Raw genomic sequence first — 19,176 nt, 5'->3', positions numbered from 1 at the left:
GAGTAAGAGAGGAATGAAAACAAAGATATTTGCTAAATACATGTATTTATGTTTTATCTTGATACTAAATATATTTATATATATACACAGATGTATTCTTAACAAAATAGGGAGAAAATACTTGTGACAATGACAGCCCTCATTTCTGTAGCTGGCCACACCAGTCTCCTCTGGAAACACCCTCACAGACACATCCAAAAGTAACGCTTCAGCAGCTCTCTAGGTCTTCCTTAATCCAGTCAAGCTGACACCTAAAATTAACCATTACGAGCATCGTGGATTAGAAAACAGAACAGGTGGCCATGTTGTCAGGGGTCTATCCTAGCAACAAACATAGACAAGTCCTTCTTCTGAGGAGGGCTCAGGTCCGGACTCTCTAAAGGCTTCTCTGTTCTTATATCCCTGAAACCCAAATAGCTGGAAGTCTCTAGATCAGTGATCACAGACAAATGCATGAAACCTCTGGCGCAGTTCCCTAAAGCAGAGCGGATCTCCCACATCTACACAAACCATGAAGCAATAACAACTTGTGAGTGGATTACTGTCTAGAAGAACGCCTTTGAAGAGCAAAAAGGATGTGATGAAAGAACATCCCTCCCACAGCACAAGCAGAAAGGAGACAGGATGGAAATGAAATCTCATTCAGTAGGTGGAGGGCCCGCTGACCCTTCTCTATAATAATAATGGCTCTAATACTGATTCATAAAGCCACAACTCTGGCCAAAAAAATAAATAAGTTAAGTATGTGTGTGAGAAAAGAGAGGCTATAAAAACACAAAATTGGTTTGGGTTTTTATGTTGAGAGAGCATTCTTGAAGGAGTGATCTTTGTTGTTGATTCAGAAAATTTAACCACAAACATGTCCCTTTGAGAACATTCTCAACATGGAAACCGTAAAAGTACAGAAATGGAAACTGCTATCTATCTATCTATCCATCCATCCATCTATCTGGCATCAATCTATATATCAACCTAGATATGTATATATCTATATATCCATCTATTTATCTGTCCATCCATCCACCTATCATCTATCTACATATCTGCCTGCCTATCATCCATCATCTATCTATATAATCTGTCTATCATCCATGCATCCATCTATCTATCCATCCATCTACCTATCCATCCATCCATTATCTATCTGTATAGCTGTCTGTCTGTCTATCTATCATCCATTGATCTATCATTTATCTACATATCTGCCTGTCTGTATATCATCCATCCATCCATCCATCCATCCATCCATCCATTCATCCACCCATCTAGCCAGTTTATGGTTTTATATATGGCTTCATTCAAACAGTGGGTAGCAAAGCAAACTGCATGTGGCAAGACAGCTCTTGTCATATGTGCTGAGGGTCATGTGTGGCTTGCAGGTGAACGGGGAAATGGGGCAAAGTGGTTGAAATATGAGAGTTTGAGGAGGGCTAAAGCTTTGGAGAAATGTGTCAGATGAGACTACAAAATTTGCTTGGACTGCAGTTCTTGGTGTGAATCCACAGAATCCCCCACTAACAAACTCAGAGCTAAGGAAATATGTTCACTGTGGCACTGTGGCATCCGTTTTTGTCCTTGGCATCTCCTTCCCGTCACTGAATACACAAACGAAAAATCATCTCCCCTCCTCCCTTTCTGTATCATCCATCTTTTTCATGCTTGGTCCAAGAAACATCCAAAGACAGCAAGAGAGCTCACTTTATTGTTTTTAGCATTTGCTTGGCCCCATTTCACTAGTTCTACCTCTCAAAATGAGAACACGAGGTTATCAATTACATGTTGGAGGCAGAGAAAGCTGAAGCATGTTTTTCCATCAGAGATGTCGTAATATGATTTGAAATTTGAGAGTCTAGAGTTACTATATGGGATTTCAAAATTTCTGACATGTATGACAAAACTTTTTCTTAAAGGAATTACATCATAGTTATTGAATCTTCCCACATGCGATGAAAGAAAATATCAAAAATATTACTTATAACAAATTTGGGGAGTTAGCAGTAAAAAACAAAAAACATTACTTAAATAATATTTTTCAAAGGAGTAAGAAGAAAACTAGGAATTAAAGACTAAACTGATTCTAGATATTCTCATACAAGAGGACCTAGGATAATATTTGAAATAAAGTACACAACAGTATTATTTAAAAAAAAAAAGTTCACAAAGTTTTCTAATACTTCAAATGTGTGGTTTGCAGATAGGAAATCAAAATGAGTTTGAGTTATCATTATTAGGTTCAGTGTTATTAAATGTGCTTCACACACTTATCTTTTACATTTGTATGGTGATGTCTCCAAAGCTAAGGATTTTATTAGGTAATTTTTTTTTTTCTAGCAAAGAAAAATGTCCTTAAAGACAAATTTATGTAAGAGTCGAAGTTTGGATCTCAGAATAACTGGTTTGGGCCTTATTTTAAAAAGCAAAGAACATAAGCAAGGAAATGACATTTGATTCATTATTGACATTTGATTCATTATTGTAAATGTATATTACATTGGCTATGTACTTAATCAATCCCCACTCTGAATACTGGAATCTTGAAATAAAGTTGACAGATGACTAATATCAACTGGCTCTCCATTCATCAGGTGTGAAATATTACACAAACATACAGCAAAGCCCCTCAGTCTCTGGAAAGAAACTGCAAAATCCCTAAGGACTCCCAGAAACTAAAACAGTCATAAAAATTTAGAAGTCTAAGCAAGAACCTAAGTTTTATGTTAAGAGAAGGGGAAACTGTGAAAACACTATTTATTATCATAAACGGTAAATTTCTACTATGCCATAACATTCGGAGTTGATTTTAATAAAATAGAGATAGAAAGTAGGATCGATTAACACAAGTATTATACTAACCATTCTTTGTCAACTGATTATTATTGTAAAATTAGAAGGCTGTGCTCCTAAATTATAAAATCAATCTAATTTTGGACACTTCATTACTCTCTTCCAACATCGTACATTGAAACATGATGAGAAGTTGTAGTATAGATGGATCACTTCCTGATTGACTTCAAATATAATATTGTATTTGAAAACTGTATTGCAGGCTCGCTCCTAAAATAGAGAATTTCCACAGAACTTTCTATAGAACTCACTCCTAAAATGGAGGATTTAATATGAATTTTATATAGAAAAAATTATTTTCATAAGCAAGCTATCTCACATGCAGTATAAACTAAGGAACTGCTATACTTATTAAGTGATTGTCAGTAAGGCAGCTGAAGCAGACAGGAAAATATGGCAGGAAATTCATAGACCTTAATTTAAAACTCTATAAAGAAAAAGAAAAAACACTTGCTGCCAGGCAGCAGACGTTTTTGCTTCCTCTGGAATCTTGGGTAGATTAACTGGAGAAAATCTTTTAACAGGTATTAGGCTTTACCCTATTTGAGGATATAAACTCAACAGAACAAGGCTAAAGTTTGTGAAACCCCAGACAGGGTTAAAGATCTGAAACTGCCTTTGCAAAAACAGTGAGAAAATTACGACAGTGAAAGAGATGTGATCTAACCAATTCCTTCTTGCCTTTAACCTGCAGACTGCTCTGGTTCATTCCTGAACACAGACTGAGCTAACTATAGGAGGAATTTACAGTGTTAACGTGGAAACAAAAATGGTAACAGCCTTTTCCGGAAACAAATCCCATTATTGCCTGGGGACCACACCACCTCTGTAGGACAACACATTGGCCACAGGTTTAGAAAGTATGGCTCAGAAGTCCTGCAGTCAGAGGCCACAAGATTCTCAACCTCCCCAGGTGGTCCTAGGGATACGGTCACTATTGGAATGCCTAAGATTGGAGTTCAAGATGTTTTTTAGACCCTGTGATCTGATGCACCAGCTGGTGCCATGCAGATCAGGAATCTGCCTCAACCAGTTCTATAATCTAACCCAGGCACAGAAGACAGCAAGAAGAACCCACTTTGGGCCCCTATTATTTCATCTCCAACCCGACCAATCAGCATTCCCCACTTCCTAACTCCCTATCTGCCTTAAAAAAAAACTCTGTCTCTAAATGTAGAGAGAGAGTGATTTGAGTAATAAAACTCTGGTCTTCCATTTAACTGGCTCTGTGTGCATTCAATTCTTTCTCTATTTCTGTCTGGATAAACAAGCTCTACCTGTGCAAGAAGAATCCATTGGGGGATTACAGATCATTTTTTATATTGGTGTCAGTTATTGGCTAAACCATATCAGAAAGTTGTTTTTTGCCTATGTGACTGAAATCCAAATGTATATAATTTTTATCAGTATTGTATTAATATGGCATTGAAACCATTTTTTTTTTCATCCATGTATTCAGCAGTTATTTACTGAACATCTACTAAGGCACGCTGTGCACTGTAGGGATACAATAGTGTTAGAGGGGTTTGAACCAGAGCGACTCCATCTTGAGTGAGGGCTAGGAAAATGAGGCTGGAACTTGCTGGGCTGCACTCCCAGAAACTTAGGTGTTCCTAGCCTCTAGATGCTTATGGTTAAGGGAACAGATTAATAATGTTTAGTAAACAGACCCAGAATTGGGAGTGTCCTAATACCCTGATATCTTGAGAACAGAGGCATTCCTAATTTTGCTTTAAATGTAATAATATCGATTCTTGTAAAATATAGCAATTAAGAAAATTAATCCTTTATCACAAACCCCTGTAGCAGAGCACATCACCCCATGATCTTTTTGTATCCTATATATAAATAAGTACTGTACCTAGAGTGGACACGTTCTCCTCTTACCTTAGGGAACGCCCTACTCTGTCTATGGAATAGCTGTACTTTCACCACTTTACTTTCTTAACAAATTCTGTACTGTGGACTCACCCTGAATTCTTTCTTGCACAAGATCCAGGAACTCTGTCTTGGGGTCTGGCTCGGGACCCCTTCCCTGTAACAATAGGATGCACTGCATGGTCTTGCCTTCATAGAGCTTTGCAATGTATTTGCAAAGTCAGATCTTATTCAAATAATCAATATTGGACAAATAATCACACAAGAAATAGTATGAAACTGCAAATGCAACAAGAGTGCCTGGAGCATGGAGTGGGCATTACTTAGCCAAAGAGAGGAAGGAAGCCTACTGGAAGGAGGAGTTGGCTAGGGAGGTGGCCCTGAGGGGAAGACAGCCTGGGTAGTAGGACAGGTTTTAAGACAAGTTGCCTGATGGGGAAAAAGAAAGCCAGGGGGAGGCAGATGCAGGGAGGACCTGAGAGTAGGAAGAAAGGTAGGAGGCAGACAATGGAGAGCCACCCAGGCCTGGTTCTGAAATTCCACCTTCCTTCCAATGGGAAGCCATCAAAGCATTCCAATAGGGCCAGCGGCAGGGTTAGGTCTGGGTTTTGAGAAGGTGTCTCTGGCTGCCGGTGGTGAGGGAGACCTTGATGGATGCAGGCAGATTACCAGGAGGCCAGAGTGTTGCACACCTAAGAGATGAAGATGACTCAGCCCAAGGTGTCCAAAATACAGATAGAGACACAGGTACAACTGAAGAGACAGCTAAGAAACAAATGAAAGACGGCTCAGATTGTTTGCATTAAAGATCTTTGAGTCTAAAAATAATTTCTTCCACTAAAATCCGTGCATCTCTTTGTTGTGGTGGTCACTGGTAGTTGTAGCGGTGGTGGTGTGGATCCCATGGCTAGACAGTGTAGAAGACAGTGGAGAGAGAGGCGTATACATACATATGCATATATCACTTTTTTTGTTTACATCAGTACACTAAAAAAGGACAAGAATACATCACCCCACAATATGCCTCTTTGGCATAAGAATTATTTTGAGTAATTGCAGACACAGGAGAAGCTCTTAAAACAGAGTAGAAGTTACTGTTTTCTAAGAGAGATTTACATCTGTAAAAGAAATCTGCATTTGTAAGGGTTTCTCCTTCACGGTACAGGAAGAGAAGGCAGGCTGAATCACTAAAAACTCTTAAGGTTGGAGAAGGCACCAACCGAAATCTGCATAGCCAACCTTACCCTGGTTTACCATACCTTTCCTGGTTACTTCTCCATAACTGTCCCTTCCCACACCTTTCTCTCTTTCACTTCTTTGAGATTTCCTCAATATTCCTTGGATATTGCCCAGATATACAGGAGGTATCCATGTTAATAAACTTCTATTTGTTTTCTCTTGTTTATCTGCCTTTTGTTACAAGGGTCTCTTCTAGATAAGAACTCAGAAAGGGTAGAGGAAAAATTATTTTTTCCTTCGCTATGCAATAATTAAACTAAATAAATCATGCCTAAGATACAGGAGAGGTTATCCACAGACCTTACCTAGTCTTTAGGTAAACAGCTTAATATCTTTCAGCTTCAGTGTTGCGTTCTGTTACAAAACAGAACAGGTAGAGAAAGCAGTGGTTGTCATTGTTTTTAGTAACAGGAACTTCTGTCCATAAGAACGTCTAATAGAGATGAAAATCAGTGTTGTTCTTACAGAAGTGAGTGGAATTAAATCTCTGACAATTCCCCCCAGGGCTGAAGAAGCTCCCAGGAGCAGCCTGAGGAACCCTGAGGGTTCCAACGGGAGCAGTTTGCCAAGCACCGCACATAAAGTCAAGCATTCTAAGTGCTTTCACTAGAATGGATGTAAAGATAGCAAATTAAGTGTTTGGCTGGAGTGTTTGTAAGATGTCTTCTTATAAATGCAATGTTTTCTTCCTTAGGCACTTCTACACACTATGTTTTAAAACATATAACAAAGTTATTCTCAATTCTGAAGCCAGAGTGTACTTGCCGAGAAAAAGCAAGACAGGCTTTGTTGCTCTTGCACTAATTCACAGGTCCACAGAGCCACAGCACCTGTGTTAATCCTGATTCTGCAAACCGTGCAGAGACAAACACAGAATGGGAAGTGTGAAATCCACCGCTATCTCTATAAGCCCTGAGACAACTCTGGAGATTGTATTCAGCAGTGATTATGCTGTCATGTGTACCCTGTCTTGGGTAAAAGGAGAAGTTGAGCGGTTTGGAGGGTGGTACAGGTATTACCAAAGACGAGTTCTAAATGCACTTCTTGACAAAAATCTCCCACGTGCTGAATACTACATAAAGAAGCAATATGGAAAAGAAACATTGTGGTTTCCATACTTATTTTATAAATATAGTCATGTACTACATAATGATGTTTTGGGTAACGATGAATCATATATACAATGGTAGTCCTATAAGATTATAATGGTAGTCCTATAAGATTATAATTCCATATTTTACGGTACTTTCTATGTTTAGATACACAAATAATTACCATTGTGTTACAACTGCCTGCAGTATTCAGTACGGTCGGTCACATGCTGCCCAGGTTTTTAGCGTAGGAGCAATAGGCCATGCCATACAGCCTGCGTGTATAGTAGGTTTGTGTGAGTACACTCTATTATGTTCACGCAGTGACACAATCACCCATCAGTGCATTTCTCAGAACGTATCCCCGTCATCCAGGGATGTGTGACTGTATCACGTAACAAAGCAACAGGAATTTGAAAATGCCTTTGCAAAAACTGTAACAGTGAGAGAAATCTAGCATAACTGGTTCCATCTTGCTTGTAATGTTGCAAGCTAACTTCCCTTCTCATTTCTGGGTAGGCCAAACCAACTATGGGAGGATTTTAGTTTACAGTTTAACATTAAAGCAAGGATGACAACAGTCCCTTCCCAAAACTACCCCTCCTTGTTTGGGGACCAAAACCACCTTTGTAAAACCACTGAATGGTCCCAAGGTTACACTTGTGGGAGAGACCTGCATTCTGCTAAGACCTACACATAATTGCATGATAACTCGTCATTGCTTCCTAACCTGCTTACTGCTCAGGAGTCATGGAGCTGGTAGTCACAAGATGTGTAACTTCCCTAGTTGCCCCTATAGACAACATCACTATTGTAAAACCTAAGCCTGGTATGTAAAATATTTTTCAGATTTTGCATTCTGGTGGAACAAGTGATGTCACCCGGACCAGTGACCCCCATGCAGGAACCGACTTGGCGCACAAAGACAGTTTTGATACCTCTGTGATTTCTTCGCGGATGGTACCAATCAGCCTTTCCCATTCTCTAGCCTCTTGCCTGACAAACTGTCCTGAAAAATTCCAGCCTCCACACAAGGTCAGGGTTTGAGACCAGCCTGGCCAATATGGTGAAACCCCATCTCTACTAAAAATACAAAAATTAGCCGGGCATGGTAGCGCTTGCCTGTAATCCCAGTTACTCAGGAGGCTGAGGCAGAAGAATTGCTTGAACCCAGAAGGCGGAGGTTGCAGTGAGCCGAGTTAACTCCACTGTACTCCAGACTGGGCGACGGAGTGAGAGTTTGTCTCAAAAAGAAAAAAAAAAATTATGTTTTCCTATTACTAAACCTTTTCCTTGGAGGGGAACAAATCAGGAAAACTACAGACAATGTAAGTGTTTTCCTGACAATCTCCAAAGTCTTTATCCATTTAGGGGAGGGAGAGAGTTTAATACTCTGTATGTAAGAACCCTGAATTCTGAATTGTGAGGCACATTAAAATACCTTTATGAGGATGGCTTTATGCTAGTAAGATAGAATGGACACTGTTATTAGATATTTAGAACAAATATTTTAACCCCCACTGCAACACTCCCACTTTATCTCAGAACATTAAGAAAGGACAATGAATGCTGTATTAGTTTATCATGAATTAATCATGAACCCTTTCAGCTGCATAGTTTTAATTAGCTACTGCATCTGTCATTTTTTTTCAGAGCCCTTCTAGCTGGGCCTAGAGAATGTCAATCTCTCCTGTAGACTAAAATGACCGAAAAAAAAAAAAAAAAGGTACTTAAAGTATTTCCCTGCAAAATGTACAGTTTCCAGAGGAATAAAATAAATAAATAAATAAAACCCTACTTAGCCAGTGCTAAAGACTTTGAAAGCAAGGTCAGAAATTCATGCCAGCCCATGTATTATCAATGACTTTAGAAAATAAATTATTCTTTAAAACACCCAAAAAGTTTGTTTCTGAAACAGAAAAAAGGAACACTCAATCCTTTTAAAGAACAAATTACAGAAATCATAATGGAAAATGAATCTGTTAAGCTGCTCAGTGTTAGGAATGAATGTAAGCTGAGGCTTTAAGCCTCCACGGATGTTGCTTTCAGACGGAGAATCCTCTGTTATGGGGTTTAAATTTAATAGAAAGAAAAATGCTAAAAGGTCATTGTCCTTTTGTTCTCTTTAATTCTTATTCTGACTCATATCCCTCAAAGTAAAAGACCATTGACTATTCTAGGAAGAAAGAGAAGATTAAGTTAAATCCTCTTGTTGCGGTGAGCAGGGTCTGTCGCCCTCAGCAGGACACTTCAGATTTGTGAGGAACTGTGGGTGCACTGTGGGATGGTTAGCGGCACGCCTGGCCTCCACCCACTACATGCGCCCCACTCCAAAATTCTCACGACCAAAAATGTCTCCAGACTTTACCAAATTCTCCCTGAAGGGCAAAGTCTACCTGACACATAACTACTACCATCCCTAACCCCTGAAGCTGCCTGTTGAAAATCGTTAAATCACCCTGCAAGCCTGCTTTCAGCTCCCATTGCCCTGGCTGGCAGGATTATCCAGGTTTTCACCACATTTTCCCAAAACAGGGGCCGTCTCTTACCTTTTATAAGCACCCTATGAAACTGCCGCTCATCCGCCGTACCCCCTTTTTTTTTTCTTTTTGAGACGGAGTGTTGCTCCATAGCCCAGGCTGGAGTGCAGTGGCGCGATCTCAGCTCACTGCAACCCCGGCCTCCCGGGTTCAAGGGATTCTCCTGCCTCAGCCTCCCGAGTAGCTGGGACTACAGATGCATGGCACGACGCTGGGCTAATTTTTGTATTTTTAGTAGAAACGGGGTTTCACCATGTTGGCCAGACTGGTCCCAAACTCCTGACCTCAGGTGATCCGCCCGCCTCAGCCTACAAAAGTGCTGAGATTACAGGCCTAAGCCACCAGGCCCAGCGTCTTTAAGTCACTTTTTACAAAGGAGGAAACTAAGGCATGCAGAGGTGAAACATTCTCCTGGGAACACACTGCCAGCATGGGATGGGATGGAATCCCCAGCCCCAGGGTCTCTGAGTTTGGGAGTCTTTTCACACTGATTTGAGCCAAATAACTCCTCCGAAAGCATCTTTCTGCCCACTTCTTTGAGCCAGCTGCTGTGGGGGACCATGAATGCTCTGAATGGCCAAATATTGTGCCCCCTGGTGTTCTGATAGCATAGTGCCATAGTGGCGCAGACATGTCCAAGAACAGTTGTGAAATAACAGGGATTCTTCCCCGCAGGGGCTTTTAAAACTATGTTTCCCTCATCCACCCTAAAGACTTTCACCATGCACACTCACCCCCCACCAGCGAAAAGAGCTCTTCCTGCAGGGAGGGACCATGCTCTGCCCCTCAGGCCTCACCTCCACCAGGGGGAGGAGCTCTTCCTGCAGGGAGGGACCTGGGTATGCCCTCCACCCTCACCTCCACCAGGGGAAGGAGCTCCTCCTGCAGGGAGGGACCTAGGTATGCCCTCCACCCTCATCTCCACCAGGGGGAGGAGCTCCTCCTGCAGGGAGGGACCTCGGTATGCCCTCAACCTTCAGCTCCACCAGGGGAAAAAGAACTTCCTGCAGGGAGAGACATGGGTATGCCCTCAGCCCTCGCCTCCACCAGGCGGAGGAGCTCTTCCTGAGGGGAGGGACCCCATTCTGTCCCTCAGGTATTGCTGCAGCTGATCAGCTAAGAACAGGTATACTGTGAGCCTTCCCACTGTGCCATGTTTCTGTACCTTTGCTGATTGAACTAGAGCCAACTCAAGGGTCCAGGGGATGCATTAAATAATTTGTAAGCCCCCATCCCTATATTCCTCTAGACTTGCCACGTAACAGGCCACTTGCTTATGCTCATCAGATTATGCACGCTGCCCACATTGGCCCAGCACAGTCTTTCTCTATAAAAATATATTTGCCCCACAGATGCCCCCCTTTGACCTTTTGATGGAAAGTTCTTTCTGAATGAAAGATAGCTGCAATAGCACCATGTGCATGTCATCCCTGCAATATCAGAATGCCCCGAACACCATTATGAAGGTCACCGCATACCACTATTTGACTTAGACCACACAGTCCGTGTGAGTCAAACATGTGAGTATCAGGGTGAAGATACAAACACATGCACCTCTCATACTTACGCTATGAACAGCTGAAGATGATCTTGCGCCATTGTCCTCAGGAAGATCTTAACTTACTGAGATGACTGTGTGCAGGTTCAGCAACTGAGGGGCTCTTAGCAGAGTCAAACCAAGGGCATCGGGCTCTTCCTGTGAATTCATTCAAAAGATGAATAATCACACGCTGGGTAATCATATATTGACATAATTAAATGACATGAGCGCTTTTATTTATTTGTTTTTGTTTTTTGTTTTGTTTTGTTTTGTTTTGTTTTGAGACAGGGTCTCACTTTATTGCCCAGACAGCAGTGTGATCATGGCTCGCCGCAGCCTTGACTTCCCAGGCTAAAGTAATCCTCCCACCTCAGCCTCCCAAGTAGCTGGGACTACAGGTGTACCACCACAGCTGGCTAATTTTTATAGAGATAGGTTTCCACTATGTTGTCCAGGCTGGTCTTAAACTCTTGGGCTAAACAGAACCTCAGCCTGACAAAGTGTTGGGATTATAGGTGTGAGCCACTGTGCCCAGCCTCATGAGTTCTTTCTTTACTACAGCAGGGGTTCCCAACCCCCAGGCCTCTTAGGAATCACACTGCACAGCAGGAAGTAAATGGCAGGTGAGCCGAGCTTCATCTCTATTTACAGTCATTCTCCATCACTCACGTTACTGTCTGAGCTCCACCTCCTGTCAGATCAGCCAGGGCATTAGATTCTGATAGGAGCACAAAACCTATTGCGAACTGCACATGTGAGGGATCTAGGTTGTGTGTTCCTTAGGAAAATCTAATGCCTGATGATCTGTCACTGTCTCCCATCACCGCCAGATGGGACCATCTAGTTGCAGGAAAGCAAGCTCAAGTCTCTCACTGATTCCACATTATGGTGAGCTGTAGAATTACTTCATTATATATTACAATGTAATAATAATAGAAATAAAGTATACAATAAATGTGACACACTTGAATCATCCCAAAACCATCCCCCTCCCTGTCAATGGAAAAATTGTCTTCCACAAAAATGGTCCCTCATGCCAAAAAGGTTGGGGACTGCTGGTCTAAAGGATTTCTCTCCTCACTTTTCTTCTTCCCACTCTCTGCCTAACTCCTACCCATCCTCACGTCTCGGCTTACACCACTGCTGCAAGGAAGCCCTCCATCATTACCCTATATGAAGCAGGCTCCCCCACTGTTGACTATCATAGCACCTCTTTTCCCCCAGATAGCAATTATTACTACTTGCATAATAGATTCATTTATTTCCTGATTTATTCAGGTGACAGCTGTCCTTTCCACAGCTCTAAGGATCAAGAAGGCAGAGACCACATCTCATTTGTTCACCATAGCAAACACTCAATAGCTATTTTCTGAATAGGGCTGGGTTTGCACAAACAATGGCCCACAAGAAAAATCTGTCCTGATACCTGTTTTCATATAAGGCTTACATGCTTAAATGGTTGAAAAAAGGATATTATTTTGGGATATGTGAAAAGTATATAAGACTCAAATTTCAGTGTCTGTAATACAAAGTGTATCAGAACACAGCTGCCTCCACTCCCTTACTGCTTTTGTGCTACAATATGAGTTGAGTAGTTGTGACAGATACCATTTGTCCCTCAAAGCTGGAAATATTTATTTACTATCTAACCCTTTGCAGAAACAATTTTTTGACCTCTCATACAAAGTCCTAGAAATGAGTAGAAAATGGTCTCAGAAGAAAGCCAAGAAGATAGCTTTGAACCTATTGAAGACTTTCCCTTTAACTTGTTGACATTTAGACCAAAAATCTAGTATATGCCTTAAACTATTTATTAATGTATAAATCTATTGTTTATGCTTTGAAATATGAAGCATAATCCCACTTGGTAAAAAAAAAATTCACAAGAGAACATCACATTAGAGAAAAATTACTATTCCATATAGATTTTTGTAAATGTGGATTTTGCTTTATTGAAGTTAGGCTTCTAGCAACAATTTCTGAGGTTCAATCAAAGTCTCAGAAATGTTATTTTTCCCCCCAGAAATGGCATTTGAAACTGTAATCAATCTTCCAGCATGGCTTTTCATGTTAGATTCTTGTTGAAATGGAATAGTGTGCTGTCAACATTGATCCTTAACCTCCCATTGCAAGAATGACAAAACCACTGGGCAGGGTCTCCCCATCTGCTCATTCACCATGACATCATCAGGCAAGACTAAGATTGCATGGATGTGGGTTTGAACAATTGGGTGTCTCTCCTTGCGAGGTAAGAAAGGTCATTATTTTCCTTTTTTTGTCCCCGCCTTTTATTTACAGAAAATAGATTTTAAGGTATCAGCATGGAAGCTCTTTGACCCACACTTGATACTCAGTGTTTACCAATCTCCCAGTGAGAAATGAAGACAAAGAACATATCTGAAGGGATTAAGTCACAATGCCTATCACAGTGGTACTGCCATGAAGAGCCTATACTTACTATGAAACAGCACAATGGAAAATTTAAAGGCCCACGTTTCAAGGACATTTTTCAAATTAGTATTAGATGGATTCTCACCCAGGAGTAATTTTACCCCACCAGGAACAGAAGATGATATGTAGAAACAGGTTTGGTTGTTGCAATTTGGGGGATGCTAATGGTATCCAGTAGGCAGAGGGCAGGAATTCTGGTAAATATCTTACAATGCACAAGGCAGCCCCCACCACAAAGAACTATACAGCCCAGTGCTCACCCTCAATCAATAAAGCATGGTCTTCTCCCAAGTGTCAATAGTGCCAAGGTTTAGGAATGCTGTGTTAGATCATCCAATGCTCATTAAAGTGGGTGTGGCCACAAGCACAGGCAAATAGGTTTTAGGAGTGGAGGGAAATGGTACCCAGCTGACTCAAACAATCACACGTAGTAACTATGGTGATTCCTCTGTTACTATCACAAGTTATATGAAAATAAGTCTCTTCTGATAAAATACACAATCCAAACTATAGGCACAGAGCAAGAAGATTGGTTAAGCCTGTTTTATTATGAGGAACCTACATTCCGATTTGTGTGTTCAAAAATAATAAGTATGCATCTTTATCCCCTTGAGTCTCTATTTATCTATAATCCTCATAACTGTCATTTGCTTGGCCATTTTTCTCATTTGCATGTCCCCTCCAAATGAAATTCCAGTTGTACAAGACTGAAAATGATAATGATCTAAGAATGGCAATAGGGTTTGCCATCCGTTGTCCGTAATTCTGAGACACAAAAAGCCCTGAAAACCAAATGATTTTTGTAATGCCCATTTTGTTGTATTGAACATCAAAACCCAGACTGAATCAACTTGAGGCATCAGTATTTTCTCAGTCTATCAGCTTCTGATGTTCATTAGTATTGTGTTACTTTGTTGTGACTTCAGGTTTAATGGCATGGGTTTAATTTTGACTGTGAAAATGTCAAAAAGAGTTAAAGGCATCCTATGTTCAACAGTGAGAAGAAGAGAATGCATTTGTCCTTAGCCATAGCCCAGGCAGTGTAGTTATTAAAGAAGACTGACTGTAGTATATTTAGGAAGACAGGAAATAAGTAGAAAGGTTAGTTGTTGAAATTTGACTGATTGGTTTGCCATAGGGTAAACCACATTCCAGTGTGTCCAGGACTGATGAGGTCCAGTTTTCAAACAAGAACAGTCTCAGGCAAACTAGGATGAGTCATTTATACTACTTTCTCGTGAAAGCTTCCAGAACATTCCATGTAGAAGTAAACACTGAAAACCAGTGTAAATATTCCAGAGATTGACTGAAGGAATTTACAAGGGTAAATGGTAATCCAGGGTGAAAAAGTATATTTTGAAGAGGAAGATATAGAATATGGTGCCAAGGAATTTGCACAGAGAACGTCCTTGGTGGGTGCTGTGGTAGGAACTTAGATGTCAAGGGAAGACCCAAGTCTTCCTCCCCCCAGCTGCTGCTGGTAGTTTTGATGGCTGACACACTTAGCAAAGTCTGTCTCTGGAAATCGGCCTCGGTCAAAGAGAACTGCCTTTTCCAAGGGGACAGCATCTCCTTGCCTCAAGGTGGGAAACCTCTGAGGGACCTTCCTGGCTCCAGAGCTCCCTCTGAAATGAGCTGAGGTCTTTGTTGCAACAGCTGTGCTACTCAACTCCTCCCTTGGACTCAATTTCCTTTCCTCACTCCCCTGAAAGTGTTGACCCCAAGAATACACTCCCCATAAAAAATCTCCTGAGCACTTCAGAATCTATTTCCCATGACTTGACCTAAGACGATATCTGATTTTTTAAAAAACAGTTTATTCCTGAAAATATTTACGATGCTGATCAAACAGCCTCATCTTGCTGATCAAATAGCCCACTTTGCTACTAAGCTATAATCCTAGAGAAACTCTAATGTATAGGAGCACTCTTGACATAAGTGACTCCATCTTAGGAGAAGATTCCATCTTGCTTTTCAGAAGGCATCCTCCCAATAGGACCAGATGTTCGCCCAATCAATACAGACTGCACCCAACCAGATGAGATTGTAACCCTTTACTGTCACCCTTCACCAGAGGACTCAGGGGGATAAAAGAGCAGGACTTCACCTGTTCCACATGACCACCTCACTAGACCCCATGTTGCTGTCACTTGTGGTCACCTCCATGCACCTGCCACTGAACCCTCTGCCCAAATCAAGGCCTCTTCTTTACAAGACGTGGGCGATCATCCAGACCAGCCCAGGACACTCTCCTTGTCCACATCACTCTTCGTGGACTGGTTCATTAACTCCTTTTCCTATCCCCTTTATGTGGATGTTAAATGTTACTTTGTGTGTTGTGGAATGTTTAATCTAGAACATTTGTATACTGATTAAGTATACTGCCATGTTTGGTTTGCAACATTGACTGTTGTAAATTGGCTTGAGCCTGTGTGTCCCTGGCTCTGGCTACCACGTGAATGGGAAGTACTAAGAAGTAATAAGGAGTACTTAGTACTAAGGAGAATTGGCTTTTGTGGCTTTTATGACTGAATAAACATTTTCACAAGTCCAATCTTGTGGAAAGACACAAATATGTGCAGACCTTGTTGTCCGATCTTGTGCCATTCACAACATCTACCAAAAGCCAACAGGAGGGAGGTCTGTAAGCTTGGATTGACAGTTCTTTGTTGTGTCAACACTCAAAGGCAAACACAAAGTAAAGTTGTCAGCAACTGGAAAAAGCCAACATCCACGATGATGGAAATGTTAACTCAAGTTACCTATTCATCACCATGTAAATAGGAATTTCCTGAGAAACATTTTTTGAGTAATCTAATAACAAGCATACCAGTAGCAGACAATCGGGGCTAACAGAAAAAGTATAAAATAATACAGTTTCTGGAGTGTCCTCCCTCCTTCAGACTTCATTAAAAATGAAATGTTTCAGGTACTGCTCTTTTCCTCAATATGAAATGTATTTAATATAACCTTATGGCCAAGGAATTTTGTATTCCATCAAGAGCAGATGCGCATTTTCTTTAACTCTATGTTTGTCATATACTCATAAGCATGAGAATAATAGTAACTATAATAATGGAATTGTGAACCACAGTGAAAAAAAAAGCCATGCAACAGGGGTCACCTAAATATGGCCATGGGCCAAACCCAGCCTACTACCTGTATTTGTAAATAAAGATTTATTGAAATACACCATGCCCATTCCTTTATACATCTACTTTTGAACTACAATTGGAGAGCTGACTGTATCCTCCACAAGACTGAAAACATTAACTATGCAGTCCTATACAGAAAATGTTTGCAACCCCTGACCTAGATGATAAGGTTAGAATGTGTGATCTATTCATTGTCGGCCTTGAGAATGAGTGGGTAGGACAATTCATTCAACTAGCAAAAATGCTCTGAGAGAATGCCAGGTTCACAGGGCAGATGGCAATGGGAGAAGTCTTTTAAATGGTCATTTTTCACATTGCCATTTCATCCTTGGAGAAGAAGTTCCCTGATCATTCTTGGTCTCTGGCCATCAACACATGGCCAACTGAGACTCAGTGAGAGACCTATGACAGCCCTGATGCAACCTCTTGCCAAAAAACCGAAGCAACCAGAGGTCACAGATGTATGTTCCAAGTATATGTAAAGGTATTTAACTTATTCTGAATTGACTCTCTCTGATGTTTTACTTAGAAATCGGAATGCCCACGGTATTGATGGTCTGTCATCACACAATTTAATTTACCAGTGCATTACTACAAAAATGCACTATATTATACCACTTGTGATCTTCCTGCATCCCACTGGGAGGAATAGTCATACATTTTTCTGCAAAAATATTAACGTGTTTGATTATTGAATGTTGCCTTCACCTGCCGAGGGTGTCTTGGGAGGTACGGTAAAGGCATATATTATCTTCCTAAAATATGCATAACTGAATTCCAGAAAACACCTGGCTCTCAGGGCTTCAGATGAGATACTTGGGATGTGTATCAATATTCAGTATGTGTCACCCAAGACTGTGGAAATACCCTGAATTTAATCAAAGCGGGTGTCAAAGTGTCACTCTCTACATGAAGAACACCTGGAATTATCAGACCAAATCCCTCACATTCCTGATTTACAGAAGCCCCTGTCTTGCAGGAGTAAATTTTTAATTGGCAATGCAAAATGATTTTTGAAAATTTCCAGGTGATTATTTCTTCATTTTGCATGATGGAAACTCAGTCATGCTGCAGGGAGTCTGGGTTTATTTCAAGACCATGATGGAAAATGGTAGAATTTTTGGTGGTTGAGCCTAACTATAAAATGGCATTGGCCGGGCACGGTGGCTCACGCCTGTAATCCTAGCACTTTGGGAGGCCGAGGCGGGAGGATTACGAGGTCAGGAGATCGAGACCATTCTGGCTAACATGGTGAAACCCTGTCTCTACTAAAAAATACAAAAAAAAAAAAAATTAGCCGAGCGTGATGGCGGGTGCCTGTAGTCCCAGCTACGCAGGAGGCTGAGGCAAGAGAATGGCGTGAACCTGGGAGGCAGAGCTTGCAATGAGCCAAGTTTGTGCCACTGCACTCTAGCCTGGGCGACAGAGCGAGATTCCGTCTCAAAAAAAAAAAAAAAATGGCATTGATGCCTAAAATAGAACCAGATTTGAATTTATGATGAATCTAATTCCCTAAATCAGCTAAGCATAATAATGTTGACCCAATAAAGGAGAAGAATTTCAACTGCAGAATTTTCTTCTGTTGCTTCCTTAAGCATTGGGGATAGTTTCAAACTGACTGGCCGATGAATTTTATTTGTGTTTTGCATAGTTACTCAGGCTACTTTTTGACTTGTTCAGGGTGAGAGAATTGCTAGTCTTCCATTTACACTAAGGGTATTGCAATTTTTTTTTTTTTTTTTTTTTTTTTTTTTTTTAGGCCCGCTCGGTTGCCCAGGCTGGAGTGCAATGGCATGATTTCGGCTCATTGCAACCTCCATCTCCTGGGTTCAAGTGATTCTCCTGCCTCAGCCTCCTGAGTAGCTGGGATTACAGGTGCCCGCCACCACACATGGCTAATTTTTGTAATTTTAGTAGAGATGAGGTTTCGTCATGTTGGCCAGGCTGTTCTCGAACTCTTGACCTTAGGTGATCTACACACCTTGGCCTCTCAAAGTGCTGGGATTAGGCATGAGCCACCATGCCCAAGCCAGTATTGCAATTTTGAAAGAGCTAATTGGTGATTTGATATCTCAAAAAGAATGGAAGGCATTTGGAATCATTTGATTATTCTCATTCCTATGCTCTACATAATGGAAATGTCTTCATTTGCAAGATTACATTGGTGATGCGATTAATATCCACTGTAACCAACTCTGTGTAACTCAGGAAACAGTAAATACCTTAGCTGTAGATCAGGCACAGTGAGGCTCAAATTCTAGTTCTGTGACTCATTACTTGTGTGATCTTGGACAAGTGATTTTGCCCTTTTGCGTCTTAGTGTGGGAGGCATTTACATCTTGTCTCCCTAAATCCACTGTGTAATTCTCCCAATGGAAGCCACATCTTCTTTTTATTTCCATTGTCCACAAAGTTGTGTCTAGCAGCAGACAGAGGGA

General features: G+C 41.1%; 1 protein-coding gene across 4 annotated transcripts in view; it reads right to left on the bottom strand.

Annotated features, from left to right (window-relative positions):
* Positions 1-19,176, bottom strand: part of STS (steroid sulfatase) — a 292,612-nt gene that overhangs the window by 238,099 nt on the left and 35,337 nt on the right. For 3 of the 4 annotated variants that reach the window (XM_050777490.1, XM_050777485.1, XM_050777486.1), the window contains exon 2: positions 11,160-11,288. In XM_050777490.1, coding sequence (XP_050633447.1) covers positions 11,160-11,191 — 32 coding nt within the window. In that variant the 5' untranslated portion in view covers positions 11,192-11,288. The remainder of the gene's footprint in view (positions 1-11,159; positions 11,289-19,176) is intronic. The other variant, XM_050777487.1, reaches the window with a different exon arrangement.

Source organism: Macaca thibetana, chromosome X, assembly GCF_024542745.1.
Source record: "Macaca thibetana thibetana isolate TM-01 chromosome X, ASM2454274v1, whole genome shotgun sequence".
NCBI classification, from domain to species: Eukaryota; Metazoa; Chordata; class Mammalia; order Primates; family Cercopithecidae; genus Macaca; species Macaca thibetana.
Note: the sequence above shows the minus strand (reverse complement) of the source record. Positions and strands in the feature narration are given on the sequence as shown.